The sequence below is a fragment of the Dermatophagoides pteronyssinus genome, unplaced genomic scaffold (genome assembly GCF_027571235.1).
Source record: "Dermatophagoides pteronyssinus isolate colony J.1.1.1.1 unplaced genomic scaffold, Derpt_VIB-CSIC_2022.12 sq0021, whole genome shotgun sequence".
Classification (NCBI taxonomy): domain Eukaryota; kingdom Metazoa; phylum Arthropoda; class Arachnida; order Sarcoptiformes; family Pyroglyphidae; genus Dermatophagoides; species Dermatophagoides pteronyssinus.
This window is the reverse complement of record NW_027461545.1, coordinates 524,155-542,831: the sequence shown is the minus strand read 5'-3', so window position 1 is coordinate 542,831 and position 18,677 is coordinate 524,155. Positions and strand designations below refer to the sequence as shown.

General features: G+C 29.2%; 3 protein-coding genes across 5 annotated transcripts; 1 reads left to right on the top strand and 2 right to left on the bottom strand.

Annotated features, from left to right (window-relative positions):
• Positions 1-780: 780 nt before the first annotated feature.
• Positions 781-7,921, top strand: LOC113791156 (nuclear respiratory factor 1-like). 3 transcript variants are annotated; one of them, XM_075822872.1, is made up of 10 exons: positions 795-917; positions 1,438-1,832; positions 3,995-4,554; positions 4,619-4,733; positions 4,792-4,918; positions 4,999-5,307; positions 5,376-5,690; positions 6,062-6,217; positions 6,278-6,479; positions 6,553-7,921. In XM_075822872.1, exons 3-10 carry the CDS (start codon positions 4,032-4,034, stop codon positions 6,774-6,776), a joined length of 1,971 nt encoding a protein of 656 aa, XP_075678987.1. In that variant the 5' UTR covers positions 795-917; positions 1,438-1,832; positions 3,995-4,031; the 3' UTR covers positions 6,777-7,921. The 3 variants fall into 3 exon arrangements, with proteins under 3 accessions (XP_075678988.1, XP_075678987.1, XP_075678989.1); XM_075822874.1 differs by having other exon boundaries at positions 798-917; positions 5,376-5,519; XM_075822873.1 differs by lacking the exon at positions 1,438-1,832 and having other exon boundaries at positions 781-917.
• Positions 7,922-8,759: 838 nt separating this feature from the next.
• GckIII (Germinal centre kinase III) lies at positions 8,760-12,772 on the bottom strand. The gene is made up of 7 exons (XM_027340897.2): positions 11,195-12,772; positions 10,917-11,135; positions 10,360-10,869; positions 10,142-10,287; positions 9,797-10,079; positions 9,173-9,718; positions 8,760-9,113 (listed from the first exon to the last, which is right to left on the bottom strand). Exons 1-7 carry the CDS (start codon positions 11,207-11,209, stop codon positions 8,937-8,939), a joined length of 1,896 nt encoding a protein of 631 aa, XP_027196698.2. The 5' UTR covers positions 11,210-12,772; the 3' UTR covers positions 8,760-8,936.
• Positions 12,773-12,978: 206 nt separating this feature from the next.
• Positions 12,979-18,589, bottom strand: LOC113791158 (mediator of RNA polymerase II transcription subunit 14-like). Its single transcript, XM_075822864.1, has 9 exons — positions 15,962-18,589; positions 15,667-15,897; positions 15,505-15,581; positions 14,169-15,429; positions 14,020-14,106; positions 13,816-13,923; positions 13,604-13,729; positions 13,310-13,523; positions 12,979-13,234 (listed from the first exon to the last, which is right to left on the bottom strand). The coding sequence occupies exons 1-9, from the start codon at positions 18,446-18,448 to the stop codon at positions 13,152-13,154; spliced, it is 4,674 nt and encodes a 1,557-aa protein (XP_075678979.1). The 5' UTR covers positions 18,449-18,589; the 3' UTR covers positions 12,979-13,151.
• Between the last annotated feature and the right edge of the window lie 88 nt (positions 18,590-18,677).

Sequence of the window (18,677 nt, the reverse complement as noted above, 5' to 3'; positions counted from 1 at the left end):
TATTCTTTTTCGTTCGGAAAAATCTCTCGCTAGAGAGAGATAGAAAAAGACATTATCATCATCATTCGAGGTTAAAAATTGTTGATCATCATTAAAATCAAATTAAAAATAGAATCTCTGTTTGTTTGTTTGTTTCTACATTGTAACATCATGATTTTTTTCTTCTCGTTTTCGCTCATCACCAAAAGTCAAAAAAAAAATGAATCCATAAAACTTCTTTCTTTTCCTCGACAATCAAATTCTTGTTGTCGATCAAGAATCAATCCAAAAAAAAAAAAATTCTTTTCGAATAAAATTTTAACCAGCAAAAAAAAAAAGACAGTCATTTTATTTGGCGGGAGGATGGTTATATGCCTGAAAGGAAGAATAATAATAAAAAAAATTGTGCAGGGGGGAGATGGAATTTTACCATTTTTTTTTCTCCTTCTTTTCACCCCCTGAAAACCGCACCCAAACTGCGCATGTCCTCAATATTTATTGCTACTACCTTTTTTTTTTATTGGTTAGTTCTTTTCACTGTTGTCAACGGCAAGCAGCATAAAATAAAAGTGCTACCATCTATCGGGATAATAACAATTTGGAATGCTGCTACTTCTGCTGCTGCTCATCATTGAATCGAAAAAAATAAAATGGACGTCCATATTAAAAAAATTTCCATTAAAATCAATGCTACTACCCAAAAATCCAACTATGAGGAGGATGAATATGTGGATCATTCATAGATATTGTTTTTGGATAATATCCTCGTTGTTATAACTTTCGTTTTTCGTTTTTTACAATTCGTGATGTGTGTGTGTTGTTATTTTTCTTCCTCATTTTTGTTGTTATTTATTTTCACTTGATTTGCGTTCGAGTTGCGTATTCGATCGAAAAACAAAACAGTGTTTTTCTTTTCCAAATGTTCTGGTTTATTTTAGGTAAGTTAGTTCCATTATTATTTTTTATTTGTTTGATGGGTTCATTTTTCCTGGATTCGATATGAATTTTTTTTTCTACTTTTTACGGCGTGTGCGTGTTCATTCTCTCTGTGTCTGTGTGTGTGCCTGTTATGCTAATCTAATGATGATGATGATTCCATAAATTGGTTGTTTCATCACCCGAAAAATGAATAAATTAATATGGATCGACGACATTGATTTGATGATAATGATGGATTGTTGGATTGTGGTGGTCACTATCGAATCTCTATTAACACCAAAAAAAATTTATGATCCATCCATATGAGTGTATATAGAATCGAATTTCGAAAAAAAACAAAAAACATTAGAAATAGAAAAAAATCCTATTCATATTTTGTGTGTGTGTGAAGGAGGATATCCATTGAAAATTCGATATCTTTTGATTTGAATTTAGAAATTATTTACAATTAAACGGACTAAAATAATCCAAAAAATCTATTTACAAATTTTTTGTTTTCTTTTTTGTTTTTGGTTTTAGTGCCGCTAAAAAAATGATTTAAATAAGCAAAAAAATTAATAGTGGACAGCGCACGCTCAAGCGTCAGTCAAATGATCATCTTAAGTTGATTATTATTTTTCTTCTTCTTCCAGTTACATTCAAGCATCTCTCGAACCATTATCATCAACAAAATAATAATAAACTTTTTATGTAAAAGAAGAATGTCATGCGGCCTTCGAACCTTTTCTTCATCGAAAATTATATAATAAATGATTAATCTTCTGATTGATATCTGTGTAGGTAATTTTTTTCTCTGATTGATAAACATCTTTATCATCATAATCATCAACATAAACATCAGCAATCAATCAATCAATTCAATGCTCAATATCACTCCAAACAAAAAAACATCGAATTAATTATTCAATTATAAGGTATGTTTTTTTGTTGACATTTTTACTGTTGGATTGATATTTTTTGCTTGATCAACTTCGATGATGTTTTTGGTTGATGAACCTCGATTATCATCATCATCAAATAAAATAGCTGCGCGCGTTTTTTTCATTATTATATGAATTGGCGGGGAATTTTTCGTTTGTTTTTAATCATAACCATTTATCGGGCGCAAGGGCATTTCGACCGATAAATACTAGTCAGGCGCGGCCACTCCTCATCAGACAAAATGAAAAAAAACAAAACAAAAATGGTTAAATAGTTTTCGATATATTATATTTAGTAAATGTGAGAAACAGAAAAAAAACTTGCGCGATTCGTTTTCAGCATTTTTATCCATTCTTTTTTTATTCTTCAGATTCTATCATTCATTTTTCGCAAAACGATATAATACACACAGCACAGCCTCGCGCGATTGCGTTTCAAGTCAAAAAAATTAAAAAAAAATACCAGTAAACTATGTGTTGAAATATATAAAAATGCACAGGAATTATTTTCATCAATGATGAGGAGAAAAAAAACCAGAAATCAGCCAACAATGCGACAAGCGACACCAAAACTACAAATATCATTTCATTTCATTCAAGTTTAAGCCAAGTTTAAGAATTTTGTTTTTCCTTAATGTGCAAAAAAAAATATTTATTTTGTGATATCTACAAAAAATTACTCCTTTTGATTCATATAATGAATTGAATGAAACAAGAAACCAAAAAAAAAAATAAAAATCATAATAATAATTCCATCACATTGTAAAAGAAAAGAGAAAAATTTTCCTCAAATTTGAAAATTTTTGAATGAAATTAAATATATCAGTGTGTGTGTGTGTGTGTGTGTATGTGGAAATATTCCTGAAAAAATTCTACCGAAACGAAACAATAATAATAATAATAAAAAAGAATCCGCAACAATTATAGCGGAACAATAAATGGCTCAACAAAAACAACGTCTACAGCAACAGCTATGGTTCCAAATTATTATCGAAAAGAATATTCCAATAATGATAGTCATCGATGGTGGTGGTGGTGGTGGTAGTAGTAGTTCCAACAACAATTTTACAACAAAAAAACCACCATAGTTTTCATAATCGTAATTCCATTTATTGGTGAAAAATCCATTTTTATTATATAGAATATTATATGTATGTGTGAGTATAATTTGTGGAACCAACGAATCCGAATTCCGTTTCTGATATTTAATTCTATATATTTAAATTGGATTCTGGTTTCGATTCTGATTCTATATACCCGATAATTGTTATTCGTTCCTAGAATATTCTATGTGTGTGTGTGTGTGTGTGTGTGTATTTTCAATGGAGGGAGGGAAGGAGAAAAAATGGTTCGCTTTTTTTTCGTTTACTTTTTTTTTCTTTCCTGAGTTCCAATATTGATTCTATATATATTGTTGATGAAGAGAGGAAGCTGGATTTACTTTTTTTTTTGTTTGTTTGCCATTTCATTTTGATTGTAGGCAAAAAAATAGAAAAGAATTGAACTCTTGAAATGAATGTGAATATTCTTTTTTCCATTCCCTTTCAAATAATAATTCTGATGTTGGGTGAGCTTTTTTTTTGTTTTCGTTTGTGCTTGTGTAATGACAGAAGAGGGAGATTGTGTGAGTAGGAAAAAAAAGAGAAGAAGAATTTTGGTAAAAGAATCATCGAGACTGTGTATTTTGATGTTGAATGAGATTTTCTCTTTTTTTTAATATATCCAATATCTATGGAGCAAGTGTAATTCTGATTTTGGATTCAATTTTTTTTTGTTTTTGTTGATATGATTATCATCTGAAAGTGGATTTAATCAGTTAATTAATTAATCAATGATAATTTGATTGAAGAAAAATCTCTTTGATTATATTGAATTGATTAATGCGTTATGGTCAAAAATTCTTTCAAAACATCAAAATAATCATTGAAATATTTTGGAATAAAATTTTTTTGACTCGATTCTGCGACGATTCTTGTATTAAAGAAAAACACCGCGATTTGATCATGTCTACATTCCATGTTGTTGTTGTTTTTATTTCGAATCAACAATAATAACTAAAAAAAAAATTCTTTATTATCATCAATATCAACAAAGAATCTTTCTAATTTTTTAATAATTTTTTTTTCGTTATTGAAAAAACAAATTCTTATTGCCAGATTGGTCAAATATACAAACATATACAAATCAAAATAAATGAAGAATTTGATTTTATGTAATGCGCAAGATATTACATCATCGACAACAACAACAACATCATCGGTACCATTATCATTAGCTACACCAACGGTAACCGGTACAATAGCAACAATAACAACAAACGGAAATACAAATCTAAATTTAATAAGTATCAACGATACAAATAATAATCCAACAATAATAACAACACCAACAACCATAACGGTTGCTGAAACATCAACAGTGGCGGCCAATACTGTACCAACAATATTATCTAAACAACCATTAGGTACAAAGAAAAGAAGACTGATGAAGAATAAACAGCAACAGCAGCAGCAGCAACAACAACAACAGCAACAAGAATCATTAAATCATTCGGATGGTGCTGGTACTGGTGTTGGTGGTGGTAATGCTAATCAATCTGGTGAAATTGATGATCTAAGTGATGGATCATCATCAATTGAAAGTGACGATTTTGATGATAGCGATTTATTATCGGGTACAGCAAATGATGAAATAACAGCTCAATTAGCAGCTGCTGGTCAGTTAATATATTTTGTTTTTTGTTTTCGATAAAATAATTTCAAATAATTTTTTTTCTTTAGGTCCGGTTGGTATAGCTGCAGCTGCAGCAATTGCAACAGCAAAAAAACGTAAACGACCACATACATTCGAAACTAATCCTTCGATTAGAAAAAGACAACAGACTAGATTATTAAGGTAAGATTATTTTCTATTGCATTTCTTAAATTAAAAAAAAATCATTCAATTTAAATAGAAAATTAAGACAAACAATTGATGAATATACAACCCGTGTTGGTCAACAGGCAGTCATTTTAATAGTCACACCAGGAAAACCTCAAAATAATTTCAAATGTTTTGGTGCACGTCCATTAGAAAGTGTGGTATGTATAAAAAAAAATTTAATTTTGAAAAGAAATTTTCATTTAGTTGTATTCTTTTTTTGTTTTTTGTTTTTTGAAAGATTCGACAATGTCGTTCAATGGTTATGCAAGAATTAGAAACAGCATTAGCTCATCATGCACCACCACAAGTCAAAGAAGATCCATCATTACATGAATTGCCCCCTCTAGTCGTTGATGGTATTCCTACACCAGTTGAAAAAATGACTCAAGCCCAATTGAGAGCTTTCATACCTTTGATGTTGAAATATTCAACGGGCCGAGGTAAACCTGGTTGGGGAAAAGATTCTACACGGCCACCTTGGTGGCCACAAGATCTCCCTTGGGCTAATGTTCGTTCGGATGCCCGAAATGATGAAGAAAAACAAAAAGTATTTTTTTTTCAATTATCTGATAAGCTTCTTATTTCTAATAATAATATTCTTAATAAATTATTCAGGTATCATGGACACATGCTCTAAGACAGATTGTCATTAATTGTTACAAATATCATTGCCGTGAAGATCTATTGCCAGCATTCAGTGAAGATGATGAAAAGAATACCGGTACTGCCGGAACTAGTTCATCACAAACAAAAGAGAAGGTGAAAATTCGTAATACAACAACATCTACGGTGACCACAGCATCAACACAACAGCATCAACAGCAACAGCAGCATCATAGTAACATAAATATGGCTAATATAGCTAATGCAAACATCACAACAGTACCGATTACAGCAGATTCAGCCAGTTTAGCTTCACAGGGCATAAACGTATGTCGTAGATGGTTGAATGAATCGATTGAATCGTTATTTGAATCGTTTATAATCGAAATTCAAAAAGAAAAAACGATTACAATCCATATAGTTTATTTAGTTGAATTTTTTAGTTTGCATTTTGATATTTTTTTTTTTTAAATCCTAAACCACAATTCTAGATTCATTTTATCGAAATGAATTGTCATTTATTTTTTTTTATTTGAAACCTTTATTATTATTATTATTTGGAATGAATTTTTGTTTAAGTTTGCCGAATGCTGTTATGATGTTTTTGGTTGCTCTGATTTTTTTTTAATTTTGAATGATCATTTTATTTGAAAATTGCAATTGAATTAATTAATTTCTTTTTTGTTTAAAATTAATAGACATTATATGCACAGCCTATTGCAACACACTATACACCTATGGTTCAAACGATAAATAATCCGGATGGAACTGTTTCGATTATACAAATGGATCCAGCAACAGTAGTTGCCATTTCCGATGGTAATGGTGGTGTTCGAACACTTGGTCAGCTTAGGGTATGAGTTTTTTTCTGTTGGTTTTTTTTGGATTAATTCACCATAATGTTTTGTTTTTAGTTTAATACGACTGGTGCAGATGGCAATCAAGGTGTACAAACATTGGCCGAATTAGCTGCTGGCCAAGATCATGAACGTGTTGCCCAATTAGGTACTGTTGATTTAGGTGGTGAAGGTACAACACAAGCTGTATCATTGGCCGAAGCAACCATTAGTCCTGATGGTCAAATTATTTTGACCGGTGAAGATGGTACACAAAGTAGTAAGTGTTGATGAATTTTTTATCTTTAATTGATTAATTTGATATTTTTTTTTGTTCTTTTAAAAAAAACTAGCTTTCCCAATGTCTGGAATGGTTACAATACCTGTATCAATGTATCAAACAGTTGTTACAAATTTAAATTTACAAGGCGATAATAGTATACCGATAACAATGTCGGCAATAACTGGTACAAATCAATTAGAAGCCGGTAATGATGAAAATGATGATGTTAAAGCTGTTTTGAATGGCCAAAATGCAATCCGTATTACAACAGCTACAAATGAAGGAAATAGCTAAGCTAAATATTTGATTATTTGATTTTTTTTCTGTTCTTTGGTTCGTTTCGTTCCAATCATCATCATCATCATCAATATTATCATCTTATTTTGAAATGAAATCAATCTATATTTAATTAATTCATAATTTTGAAGCATACAACAAAATCAACAACAACCAAATAGACACAAACAAACACACACAGAGACCTCAATTGAAATTTATTGAAAAAAAAACATCGTACATATACAAAACATCATCATCATCATCAATATTAATTACAATAATAACAAATTCACAATATTAACTATTTCTCAAAATCCATATGATTAACATTTTTTTTTCATTATTATTATTATTATTATTATTATTATTATTCATTGATTTTCATAGAAAATTTTTTTTCACCTCATCACATCATCGAAGAATTCATATTTGTTTGTTTTTTCCTAATTATTATTATTTTTTCATTTCAATTTTTTTTCTTTTTGCTACCAAACATCCATGTTCATCTGTTTTGTAAATCATCATCATCATTGCCATTCAAATACAAAAAAAAATCCGCTTCCTCCTTATAATTTCTCTCCTCAAATTCTCCATCATCATAATAATCTATATTTGCCATCATCATTGGATTCCCTCTCTCCTGTTTGCTTGTCATCATTTATTCGTATATTTTGATTGACAGTTTTTTTCCACGGAAATTCACACATCCAAACATACACTCAAAAATCAATCCACACATATATTTCAATCATTAAATATTGTAAATTTTCTTTTTTTTTGTTTCGTTTCGTTTGTTTTCTTTTCTCTCAAATTCAATTATTTTTCAATTATTGATTTTTTTGTGTGTGCGTTTGAATTTGCTGTTCTTGGTGTTTTGTTTTGTCAAATTTTTTCCCTTTTATCACACAAGTTTTATATTCCATAATTGATGCCAAAATTCTCCTGATTTCCGATGAAATATATCTCTCAAAACAAACAATGGCCGTTGCAATCGAATTTCTTGATTGAGTTTTGAACACAAATCATATCCATCATATTCATAATCTTTTATTCAATCAACAAGATTACACATGATTCTGAAACAAAAACTAAAATAATCCAATCTTTTTTCCCATCAAATTTTTTTTGTAAATTAAAATTATTTTGTTTCCATTGACAAATTCTCTTTTGAATTCCATTAGAATCGCGATTTTTTCTCCCGCCAAAACATAGAATGGAATGTGCGCAAATTGTTTTCCATTTTCAAGGGTAACACACGTGCGTGACATGAAAACAAATCGATGATGAAACTTTTGAAAAATTGTTTGTTTTTCTGTGCACACATATCGTTGCGCATGTATTTAACCATGACACACGCATTCACGTTCAATGACCATTTTTATTTTTAGGGTTTTTTCTGCTGATGATCGTCATTTTTGGCTATAAATACGAAAGGATTTTTCACTGCAGTGAAATACATTTACTCGTTTTGGTTAATTCGTTCGGTTTGTCATTCGAGAATGGTATGGATTTGATGATGAAGAAAATTTTTGGCGACCATTTTTGGTAGACTTTTTTGGTTATTTAATTGCATCATGTCGCTATTGTGGCCATTAAAATTGATGTAATTATCATCGACCAATGTTTTGCCAGTTTATGTGGTTTAAATTTTTTTCATCTGATTTTCCATTTCAACCTAACCTTTTTTTTTTGTGTGTGAGTGTTGTTGGTTGTGATTGATCAATTATCGTTTTCTTTAGTCAGTTTCGATAATTATCAAATTCGTTTTTTCGGGTGAGTAGAAAAAAAAACTGGCTACAACCATTTTTTCGAATAACAAATCTTATGATTTTTCATCAAAACGAGTAAATTTGATGATGAAACGAAATCAAATTCTCATCAAAACAGTAAAATTTGTCATAAATCGATGGTGTTTTGACGGTTTTTTTCCTGCGGGAAAAAAACCAAACATTCGATTCGCCATCGATATTCATGACATACATTATTTAGCGGTTGAAATTCCGAATAAAGGGTAAAAACTTTTATTTTACAGAATTATTTTTCACTTTGCTTTGTTCTAGCTATTTATATATAACGAATTTTTGAATAAAAAACGTTTTTCTTTTTTAAAAAAATAATTTTATCACGTGTTTTGTACGTATGTTTTTTGTTGTTTTTGTTTTTTCGCTCGCTTTTTTATTTTTTATTATTATTCGAAGCCGCCAAACTTGTTACAATTTCATCGATAAACATTGCCGATACTCCGGGAAATGATTGTTCAGCCGTTTCGAATGCCTGACGAAGATTATCAATCATATTAATATTGATATTCGATTCACCTAAATTATCACGTGGATTTTCTCTTTTCTTTAGCTAAAAAAAAGAATAATATTGATTAGTTAAACATCTTCAATAATCATTCAATTACAAACCTCATTTAGGATGGCAAATATTGTATTTTGGGAATGAATTTTATGATTCAATTGTTGTTGTTGTTGATGATGATTATGATTATGATTAACCATCATCGATGATGATGATGATGATTGTTCACTTTGTTTATTCGTTGTCGATGATAATGGCTGACTAATTTGATTAATGTTGTTCGTATTGTTATTATTCGAATGTATCTCATTATGATTGTTGTTAATACTTCGAGGACCATAATTCTTTGATGGTGATGATGAATGTTTTGAAGATAATTGTGACTGTTGTTGATGATGATTTATATTTCTAATTTCATCACTAACAAAATGTTTTTTATCATTGATTGAATTTTCAATTACATTATTCGTTATGTTGTTGTTGTTATTGTTATTTGAAGAAGATCGATTATGTAATGGTGATTGTTGTTGTTGTTGTAAAATTTCTTTCTTATTAATTTTATTATTATGAGAATTTTCCTGTTTATTTGATGATGATGATGATAATTTTGATTCTTTTGATGGTGGTGATTTTACAACATTAACCACAGGTTTCTAAAGACGTAAAAAATAATTGATTAAAATTTTCGCTTTGATCAAATCAAATCACAATCGAAATTAATGAATATTTACCTTGGATGCTTTAACAACAGAATCGACTATAATATTATCATTTGTAATTTCATTATTACTATTAATATTATTATTATTGCCCGTTACTGTTGTTCTATTATCACTGTCCGAATTATCATTATTTGTAATATTATTATTTTCATGATTATTATGATTATTATTTTCTAATGATAATTGTTCCATTTCTTTTAATAATGGTTTTTTATTCAATTTATTTGGATTTTGTTTGATTGTTAGATCCCATGTTAATGTATCAACCGTTGATTTACCTTTTCCATCATCACTATTAGAATCAGGAATTAGAATTAGAGTTTTTAAAGATTTTTTTTCAATTTTAAAACTTACGAATCAGATGCATCCGAATCACTATCACTTTTACCACCACCTTGTGCTTTATAACGTTTATATCTTTCAATCAAATCGATTAGGAATGAATTTTTTTTCGCTTTTCGTATGAATGGAAATTTTAACAATTCTTTTGCCGATGGTCTCTGTTTGAAAATGAAAAAAATGAAGAAATTTGAATTTTAAAAAGTAACACAATCAATCAAATTATCACCAACATTTTCCGGATCTTTGTTAAGACAAGCTTCAACAAATTCTTTAAATTGTTTACTATAATTTCCAGTCAATTGTGGTGGATTATTTTTCGGTATTAAAAATAATACTCTCATTGGATGTAGATCAGAATTTGGTGGTTCACCTTTAGCCAATTCAATTGCAGTGATTCCCAATGACCAGATATCAGCTTTTGAATCATAAGCAGATTGTTTAATAACTTCAGGTGCCATCCAAAATGGTGTACCAACAAATGTACTACGTTTACTTGTTGTATTGGTTAGTTGACCGGCAACACCAAAATCAGCTAGTTTTACTTCACCCATTTCTGATAATAATACATTAGCTGCTTTAATATCACGATGTAGTTTACGTTCTGAATGTAGATAATCAAGTCCTTTAAGTACTTCACGTAATATAACAGCAATATGCATTTCATCAAATTGTCCAGCTTTCATTAGATCTAGCGCTGAACCACCACCCAAATATTCCATAATAATCCATAATTTTGTTCCCTAAAATGAAAAATTTTGAAAAAAGATCACAGTAGTCATTTTATTACCTTTAAATATGATCCATAATATTTGGTTACAAATGAACTATCACATTGTGATAAAACCATAATTTCTTGTTGAATATCTTCAATTTCATCTTCAGCTTCTTCAAGATCAATAATTTTTATTGCAACAACTTGTTGTGTACGATTATCGATACCTTTAAATACTTCACCGAATGAACCTTTACCGATACGTTCTTGTTTGGTGAAAATTAATTCTGGATCCTGGAAATTTACGAAACAAAAACAACATTAAAATCCAGAATCAAACGAGCAAAACTTACCTCGTTACAGGCCATTTTAGCACATTAATGGAAAAAAAATGTTTGATTCACACAACACACAAAAAAATTGGAAAGAATGTTGAGTGCAAAAACAAACAAACAAGAAAAAAACAATAACAAAAAAAACAAGTGATAAATCTGAGCAGATTTTCAAATGGCAAATTCTTTATCTTCTTTTCATTTACAGCAAAACAAAAACAAAAACAAACAAAAAGGTCATCTTGGATAACAACAAATCGAATGTTTTTGATGATGATGGTGGCACTGATGTAATTATTTGATGTTGGCGGATGAAAAATGCGAAATGGAAAAAAAATAGATCAATTTTTTTTTGTTTCTCTACCGATTGTGATGATGATAATTTAGTTTTTGTTAGTTTTTCTCTCATTAATGATGATGGCAGTCAATATTAATTGCAGATGATGATACTGGTGATGATACTCATCATCATCATTACCAGGTAATTGATGATTTAAAACCTGAACCTGTAGGGGTTACCTTAGAAACAATGTAATTTTACAACTTTTTTTGGTGTAATTTTGTGTGTAATATTTTTTTGGGAATGAAAAACTACAAAAAAATAAATCGAAAGTGGGAAAACAAAGTGATCATCAATGATAATCGATGCCGGTATAAAACAAACAAGCACACCAAAAATCAAAAATCAAGATTTTTATCTTAATTTTTTCACAAATTTTTCCTTGTTTGTTGTTGTTAATTTCACAATAAATTATCATATTTGTTTGGACAAATTATATAGAAACTTTTTGTTTTGTTTTTGTTTTTTTTGGTCACAAACAAACACACACACAAAGGTTGAGTATGCGCGTGTTAACACAAAAACATCATCATCATCAATGTTTTTTTTTTTGCATTCGAATTTAGTTCATTCGAATGATTCGAAAATGAGCAAATCTAATCAATGGTTTTTCTTCTTGTGGTTTTTTCTTTTGAAAAAAAATCAACGATAATGATGATTACAATGCGGGTGATTTCATTTCTGGTTGATTACAAAACTTTTTCAAACATTGTTTTTTTTCCCGAAAAATCAAATTACAAGTGTTTAATCCGATTGATTGATTGATTGATTGATGGATACACTTATTATTCAATGATGAACGACTACGACGACGACCACCAGTTGATTATTATTCTAAAATAATCCATTAATTTGTTAAAACACGACCACGACAACATTCTTTCCGACCAAATAGAGTAAAAAAATATACAACACTTTAAACCCCCTTTCTATTTCTTCTTCTTCTATGGCTGCTCACTATCATCGTTGTTCAAAAAAAAGCGAGAGAGAATATTATTATGACGATAAAAGATGCTCAATATGAAGAGTTCAATGTTCATTCAATGTTTTTCGTTGTCGTTGTTATTGGCTACAAACACTCACTTATCACCATACCACATTCATATCAAATAAAAAAACTGGACACAACAAAATAGGGCGACCCCGATCTCGATCTCAACGAAAACAGAAAAAAATCATGTATCTTTTTTTCGTTAAAAAGTCTATGGCATAGACTCTATGCTATTCCCACACACCAACCAACCAACCAAAGATATTCTCTTTTCTCGGTTTTATCTTAATCAACTCGAAATGGAGAGAAAAAGATTTTTTTTTAAATGGATATGTAAGGCGTCTATGATTAATCCAAAAATCCTGTGTTATATTGCCAAATTTATTATACTTTTTTTTTGATTTATAAAAGAGAGTAAAAACAACCAATGATAAAATCAAAAGAGAAATAGAAATCAAAAAAAAAATTACAAGCTTGTTTGAATGGATTTTTTATTTATAAAATTTTGGGTTTTTAAAAAATAATAATATTTTATTATTCAAGATTCTGTTGATTAATTAATAATAAGAATTATTACAAATTAGCAAAAAAGTAAGGTAAAGCATTCAATTTGTTTTGTTTATCATACAACAGGTGAATTCATTCAATCATTGTAATGTCAATGGATATTGTAATGTATTCATTATTTCTCTAATGGCCGAATAAAGTATACATTCAACATTATTTTGAGCTAATTTGAATTAGAAAAATTAGAAAAGATTATTACTTCTTCAAGAGATTATTCAAGTTATTTAAAACAACTTACCACCATATTCATTACATCTTTTCAATATTTTCTGTACAAATTGTATTAGATTTTGATTCTGTGATCTTTCATATAAAAGATTATTCATTAATGTTAATGTATTAATAGATGTTTCATAGATTAATGGTAAAAATAATATAAATGGTTGTATAACAGCTGCAACATTATTTGCCATCATTTGTCCTTGTATTGGATTTTTATGAGTCAATTGAATCTGGTGATAATAAAATTAAGTAAAAAAAGAAAGTTGGAAATCAAGACAAAATAATTAACCCTTTTTTAGTGATAACTTACAAATATAATAATTTTTGTTTTTAATATTGAAAATGCCGACATTCCAATGCTAACCGAATTGATAGAGCCAAACGGTGGAAATGTTAGACTAATTTTTGCCGTCCATTTTAATGTTGGATCAGGATGCTTGAAGAAAAAAAGTAGAACAAAAAAAAATGAACAAATTCAATATATTGCAAATTGATTATCAAATTATCAATAGAAACACTTACAAGTTCTAATCGCATTATACGGATTAAATCTTTTAAAACTCTCATTGGTACATTAAAAAAACGAGCAAATGCATTAAATGAATTTGGTTTGAATGGTGCACAGGCAATCTGATTATTATTATTATTATTATTTTTTGAATTACAAAAACAACAACAAAATTATTAAAGGATAAATAAAAAACATAACAACGCAAACAAACTAACCTTGGTTTCAAAATATTGTTGAATAATATCCAATTCTTCACGATTCCATTGATTCATTTCGGAAATTGATTTTACATACATATGAATCTAAAACAAGAAAGATCAAATTAAGAAAAATTATTAGGAAATATTCCACAATACACACATACCGATAATGTATTAAAATCCATCCATATTTTAAATTGTAATGTATCATTTTTAAACATAATTGTACCCGGTTCCATTGTTTGTATAATAGTAAAATTTTCTTCAATTGGTTTGCTAAAATGTCTTCGCATAAATGTTGAACCAAGAAATCGTTCCAATTGTGAATATGAATAATAAATATTTGATGCTGATTGACCAACACCACTGCCATTATCATTACCGGATCTACACATCATTTCTAAACCTTGATGTGTTAACATTGTTGGTAATGCTGCTGCCCATGGTTTTTGTGGTAATGTACGTGATTGTATCTGTTGTGTCTGGTATTGTTGCTGTTGTTGTTGTTGTTGAGTGTTTATTAAACTAGTACCAACAGGACTTTGTGTTGATGATACAGTTTGTGCTGGTCTTGGTGATGGTCTTGATGAAATCGATGGACTTGCAGGCCATAAATTTGGTACTGGTGATGCTATCGATTGTTGTGCAGCATTGTTCAATGATGAACCAGGAATATTTGGCTGATTAAATGGTGATCCTATTCCACCACCACCGCTTTCATGACTTCCAGGATTTGTTTGTGATATAAATTGTGATGGTGCTGGTGATTGTGTATTCAAAAAATTTCCCACAGGTCCAGGTGATGGTGTTGGTAAAAATGATGATGGTGATGGTGTTGCTAGATTTGTATTCATTGGCGAATTTATATTAAAAACACTTGCAGGTGATTGTTCCATTTGTGGCATTTGTGGTGATGGTGCCATTGGATTGGCTTGTTGTGGTTGTTGCTGCTGCTGTAAACCAGGATGTGATGGCGGTGATGATAATGAAAAATTTCCCGGCGAAGGTGCATAATTTGAATGAACACTTAGTACTGATGCTAATGGTGATGCTGGTGTATGTGGACTTGAATGTAATGGTAAAACTGAACTACGATTCGTTAGATTTGGTTCATTAATCGGTGGTGGTTGTTGTTGTTGTTGCTGTTGAATATTTGAATTTGGTTTCATTTGCGTTCCGGTAAACATATAATTATCATTTGAAACAGGATAATCAATTTGAGCAATTGGTGATGGTGGATTATCATCTTCAGTTTGTGATAATCGTCGTGTTTGAATTGTTTTATCAATAAATTTACTTAGAAATGCTTTTAAACCTTGTATTGGTTTAAAATCACTAATAACTTTTGAATTATCAAAATTACTTAATGCACCATCACGTATTGAAACTAAATTATCTGCATACATTACTATATCCAGACAGTATCTATGGATGAAAAACAAAATTCAAATGATCATCATCATCATTAAGCCCGAAAAAAAAATAATGCAAAACACTTACGTATTACGATAGATTAATTTAATATGAGTAGAAGATTCGGGTAATACACAAAACGACAGTACAGGCCAACGTGGTCTCTGGAATTTCCAAAAAAAATGTTCAAAAATGAATGAGAAACAAGGAATTTTTTAATTTTTTCATTAAAAACAGAAAAATACATACCGAATTAACTGTACCTAATAATGGAATCGATTTAAGATTCTGTACAGTTAATAATGGATTTAATGTATAATTTAATACATGTATTAATTGTACAATTGATAAATGTTGATTAAATTCATGTTGTAATTGTGTTGATATTATTATATGTGGATTTGTATTTGAATATGATTGCTGTAAAACACCAAATGATAATTGAAAACGTTTTTCCGAAAATTTATAATAAATTGATACCTTTCGATGGAAAAAAAGAATCAAATTAATTAAAAGGGTTAAAAGAATTTTTAAAAAAACTTACGAAAAAAGATTTATTCGGACCATAACCAATGGAAATTTTTTTATAACTAAATGATTTAATTTCAATCGATGATAAATTTATTATGGATGAATAATGTTTAATTTCTTGGGAAAATTTTTCCACTACATCATACAGTCGTGCAATTGCTGTCCAATCATTTAATAATTCATCAACCATACGTACAATAACCGATTGTGATAATATTGTATAATCATAAGAATTATTAACAATTTTTCGTAAACAATGTTCTTTAACCGGTAAATTTTGTATTGGTGGTGTTGCAAATGATATTATAACATTCCAAACTCTTGAACTTTTACCATGTAAACGAATTGTACAGCTTAATGTATTCGAAAGAATTTTTTCAGTTAATTCTTGTGGACACCATGAACATGATGGAAATTTTATTATATCAATATAATGTGTACAACCATTTGGATCCGGTACAATTTGATGATAAATATTACGTTTATATAATTCTTGTGATAAACAAGTATAGGAAAGTTTTTCATCACAAAAACTTACAATATGTGCCAGCTCGGTAATATAATAACCGGGTAACTTTTTTCGTTTTATCGATTGTAAATTAATCATAGTATTTGTTGATGATTTACGTTTACGTCCAATATTCAATTCTTGATCATTATTATAATTACTACTACTGCCATAATAATAATTTTGTAATATATTTGATGAATCCAACGGGAGAATTTTTAAAATTTCAATAAAATGTTTTGGACATTCTTGTTGATCAAATTGATCTATTTGATTTGATTTTTGCTGTTGTTGTTGTTGTTGATCTTGAATGGAAATATTATTCAAATGAAGCAGATAATAATCCATCCAAATATTAATATTTGAATTTTGATCATTATCAAAATTTATCATTAAACATTTATCCTGATGACGTGTGAAAATAAAATATAATTTATTACCATGGATATTTTGTAAATCATCATTTGAATAATTTAATGGAAATGGTAATGATTCAATAATACGAACAGGTAATGCTTCAACAGTTTTTTTACAACGTTCCCTAGTTATCCATACTTTTAATTTATCAAACATTGTCAGAATACGATCAAAATTTTTATTCAAATTTGATTCAAAATCCATGATTAATGGACAATCTTCATATTGTGGTATATGTACTAAAAATTGTCCAGTCAGCATATCAATTGATATAAGTAATTGTTCGGATGGCATACATGGTTGTATGAATGATATATGCAGTACGGCTGGTAGTTCATTTAATTCACAAATTAATGATAATGAATTTTTTTCTTCAATAAATTTTTTCAAATCAATCAATTTCAATTTGGATCTTTCATGCGTTGTGAATAATAAAATTTTTTCAATCGATAAAATATTTGCCTGTATTGATTTAAGAAATATTGTTGAATCAAAAAATTCTGGATTATGTTGTATTTGTAATGGTTTTGTAGGATCGGTTGAATCAATTTTTATAATCAATTTATATGATGATGATGATGATTTATCTTGTTGTTGTTGATTATCTTTCCAATATGATAAAATTAAATGTTTACCCGAATGATATTCATCAATATGAATAAATTCTTTTAAACGTTTATAAACAGAATCAGATTGAAATGCTAAAACTTGTAATTGTAAACCAAGACAAAATGTATGCAGAATATTATATGCTTCAACTAATGGTCGTTGATTATCATTCAAACGTGTTTGAATGATAATACGAATAAAATTCAGTTGTTCTTGTTGAACCAGGTCTTTTATATCATTAATTTCTTTATCTTCAATCAGAATTTCAATATTCAATACTTTCCATGGCATATTATTATTATCACTTAATAATGTAAGGGTTAAACTGAATTCATTTGAAACGGTAAATGTTACCCTTCCAAATTCAATTTTAATATTACGCATTTGTAATGGTAATTCAGATGCAACTAATCTTTGTTGTATAATATGATTCAATTGAAAAAGTGCTGCACGTTTTTCGGCATTTGAAATCGGATCCGGTGGTACTAAACGATCACGTATAATGTTTGGCAGACGAGAATAAGTACCTAATGTTAATACTTCAACTGCGGCCAGTAATTGAAATGCAGGTAACCGTGCTGAAACTAATGTTTCACGTGATAAACGTGCCAATATATCAGCCGTTTCAGTAAATAACATTGATTGTTTATCCAAAAACGAAACGATTTGCGAACATTTTTCAACTTTTGATGCACTACCTGCCCATTTAACTAATGCTAATAATCGTACAAATAATTGTCGATTACGATTTGCAAATAACATTATTTCAATTTTACGTTCCATATCGGTTTTTCTTGGTAACAATTCGGCCAACAATGATAAATCACGAAATGTTTTTTTAATTGCCAATTCAAGTAGATTACCAATCGAAACCATTGGTGTTGAAACCATTTGGCCATTGGTTGTATTAACCTGTGACATTGGTATTAATTGTGATGATTGTTGATTGGCAATTGTGATTGCCATTTTAGATGATTTTTTTCAGTCGTCAAAATGATGAACTGAATGCCGGTATCAATCAATCAGAAAAACAAAACAAAACAAATTCCGTGAAACAAACAAACAAACAAACAAGAAAAAAAACATGACAAGAAAAACAAATTGATGAATTTACAGAATGCATCGATCCGAGTCATTTTATACTCATGTTCGAATGCCAAGTTTATACTTGGCAAGTTTCAATTCGAATAGAAAC

Coding starts and splice junctions, on each gene's coding strand:
- LOC113791156 (XM_075822873.1), top strand. CDS start 4,032: ATGAAGAATTTGATTTTATGTAATGCGCAAGATATTACATCATCGACA. Junction 5,308..5,375: donor ATGATGAAGAAAAACAAAAA/GTATTTTTTTTT, acceptor TAAATTATTCAG/GTATCATGGACACATGCTCT. Junction 5,691..6,061: donor TAGCTTCACAGGGCATAAAC/GTATGTCGTAGA, acceptor TAAAATTAATAG/ACATTATATGCACAGCCTAT.
- GckIII (XM_027340897.2), bottom strand. Junction 9,719..9,796: donor CTGTTGTTAAAGCATCCAAG/GTAAATATTCAT, acceptor TTACGTCTTTAG/AAACCTGTGGTTAATGTTGT. Junction 9,114..9,172: donor TATTTGCCATCCTAAATGAG/GTTTGTAATTGA, acceptor TCTTTTTTTTAG/CTAAAGAAAAGAGAAAATCC.
- LOC113791158 (XM_075822864.1), bottom strand. CDS start 18,448: ATGGCAATCACAATTGCCAATCAACAATCATCACAATTAATACCAATG. Junction 15,582..15,666: donor TATTAGGTACAGTTAATTCG/GTATGTATTTTT, acceptor TGGAAATTCCAG/AGACCACGTTGGCCTGTACT. Junction 13,235..13,309: donor AAGATGTAATGAATATGGTG/GTAAGTTGTTTT, acceptor AATTCAAATTAG/CTCAAAATAATGTTGAATGT.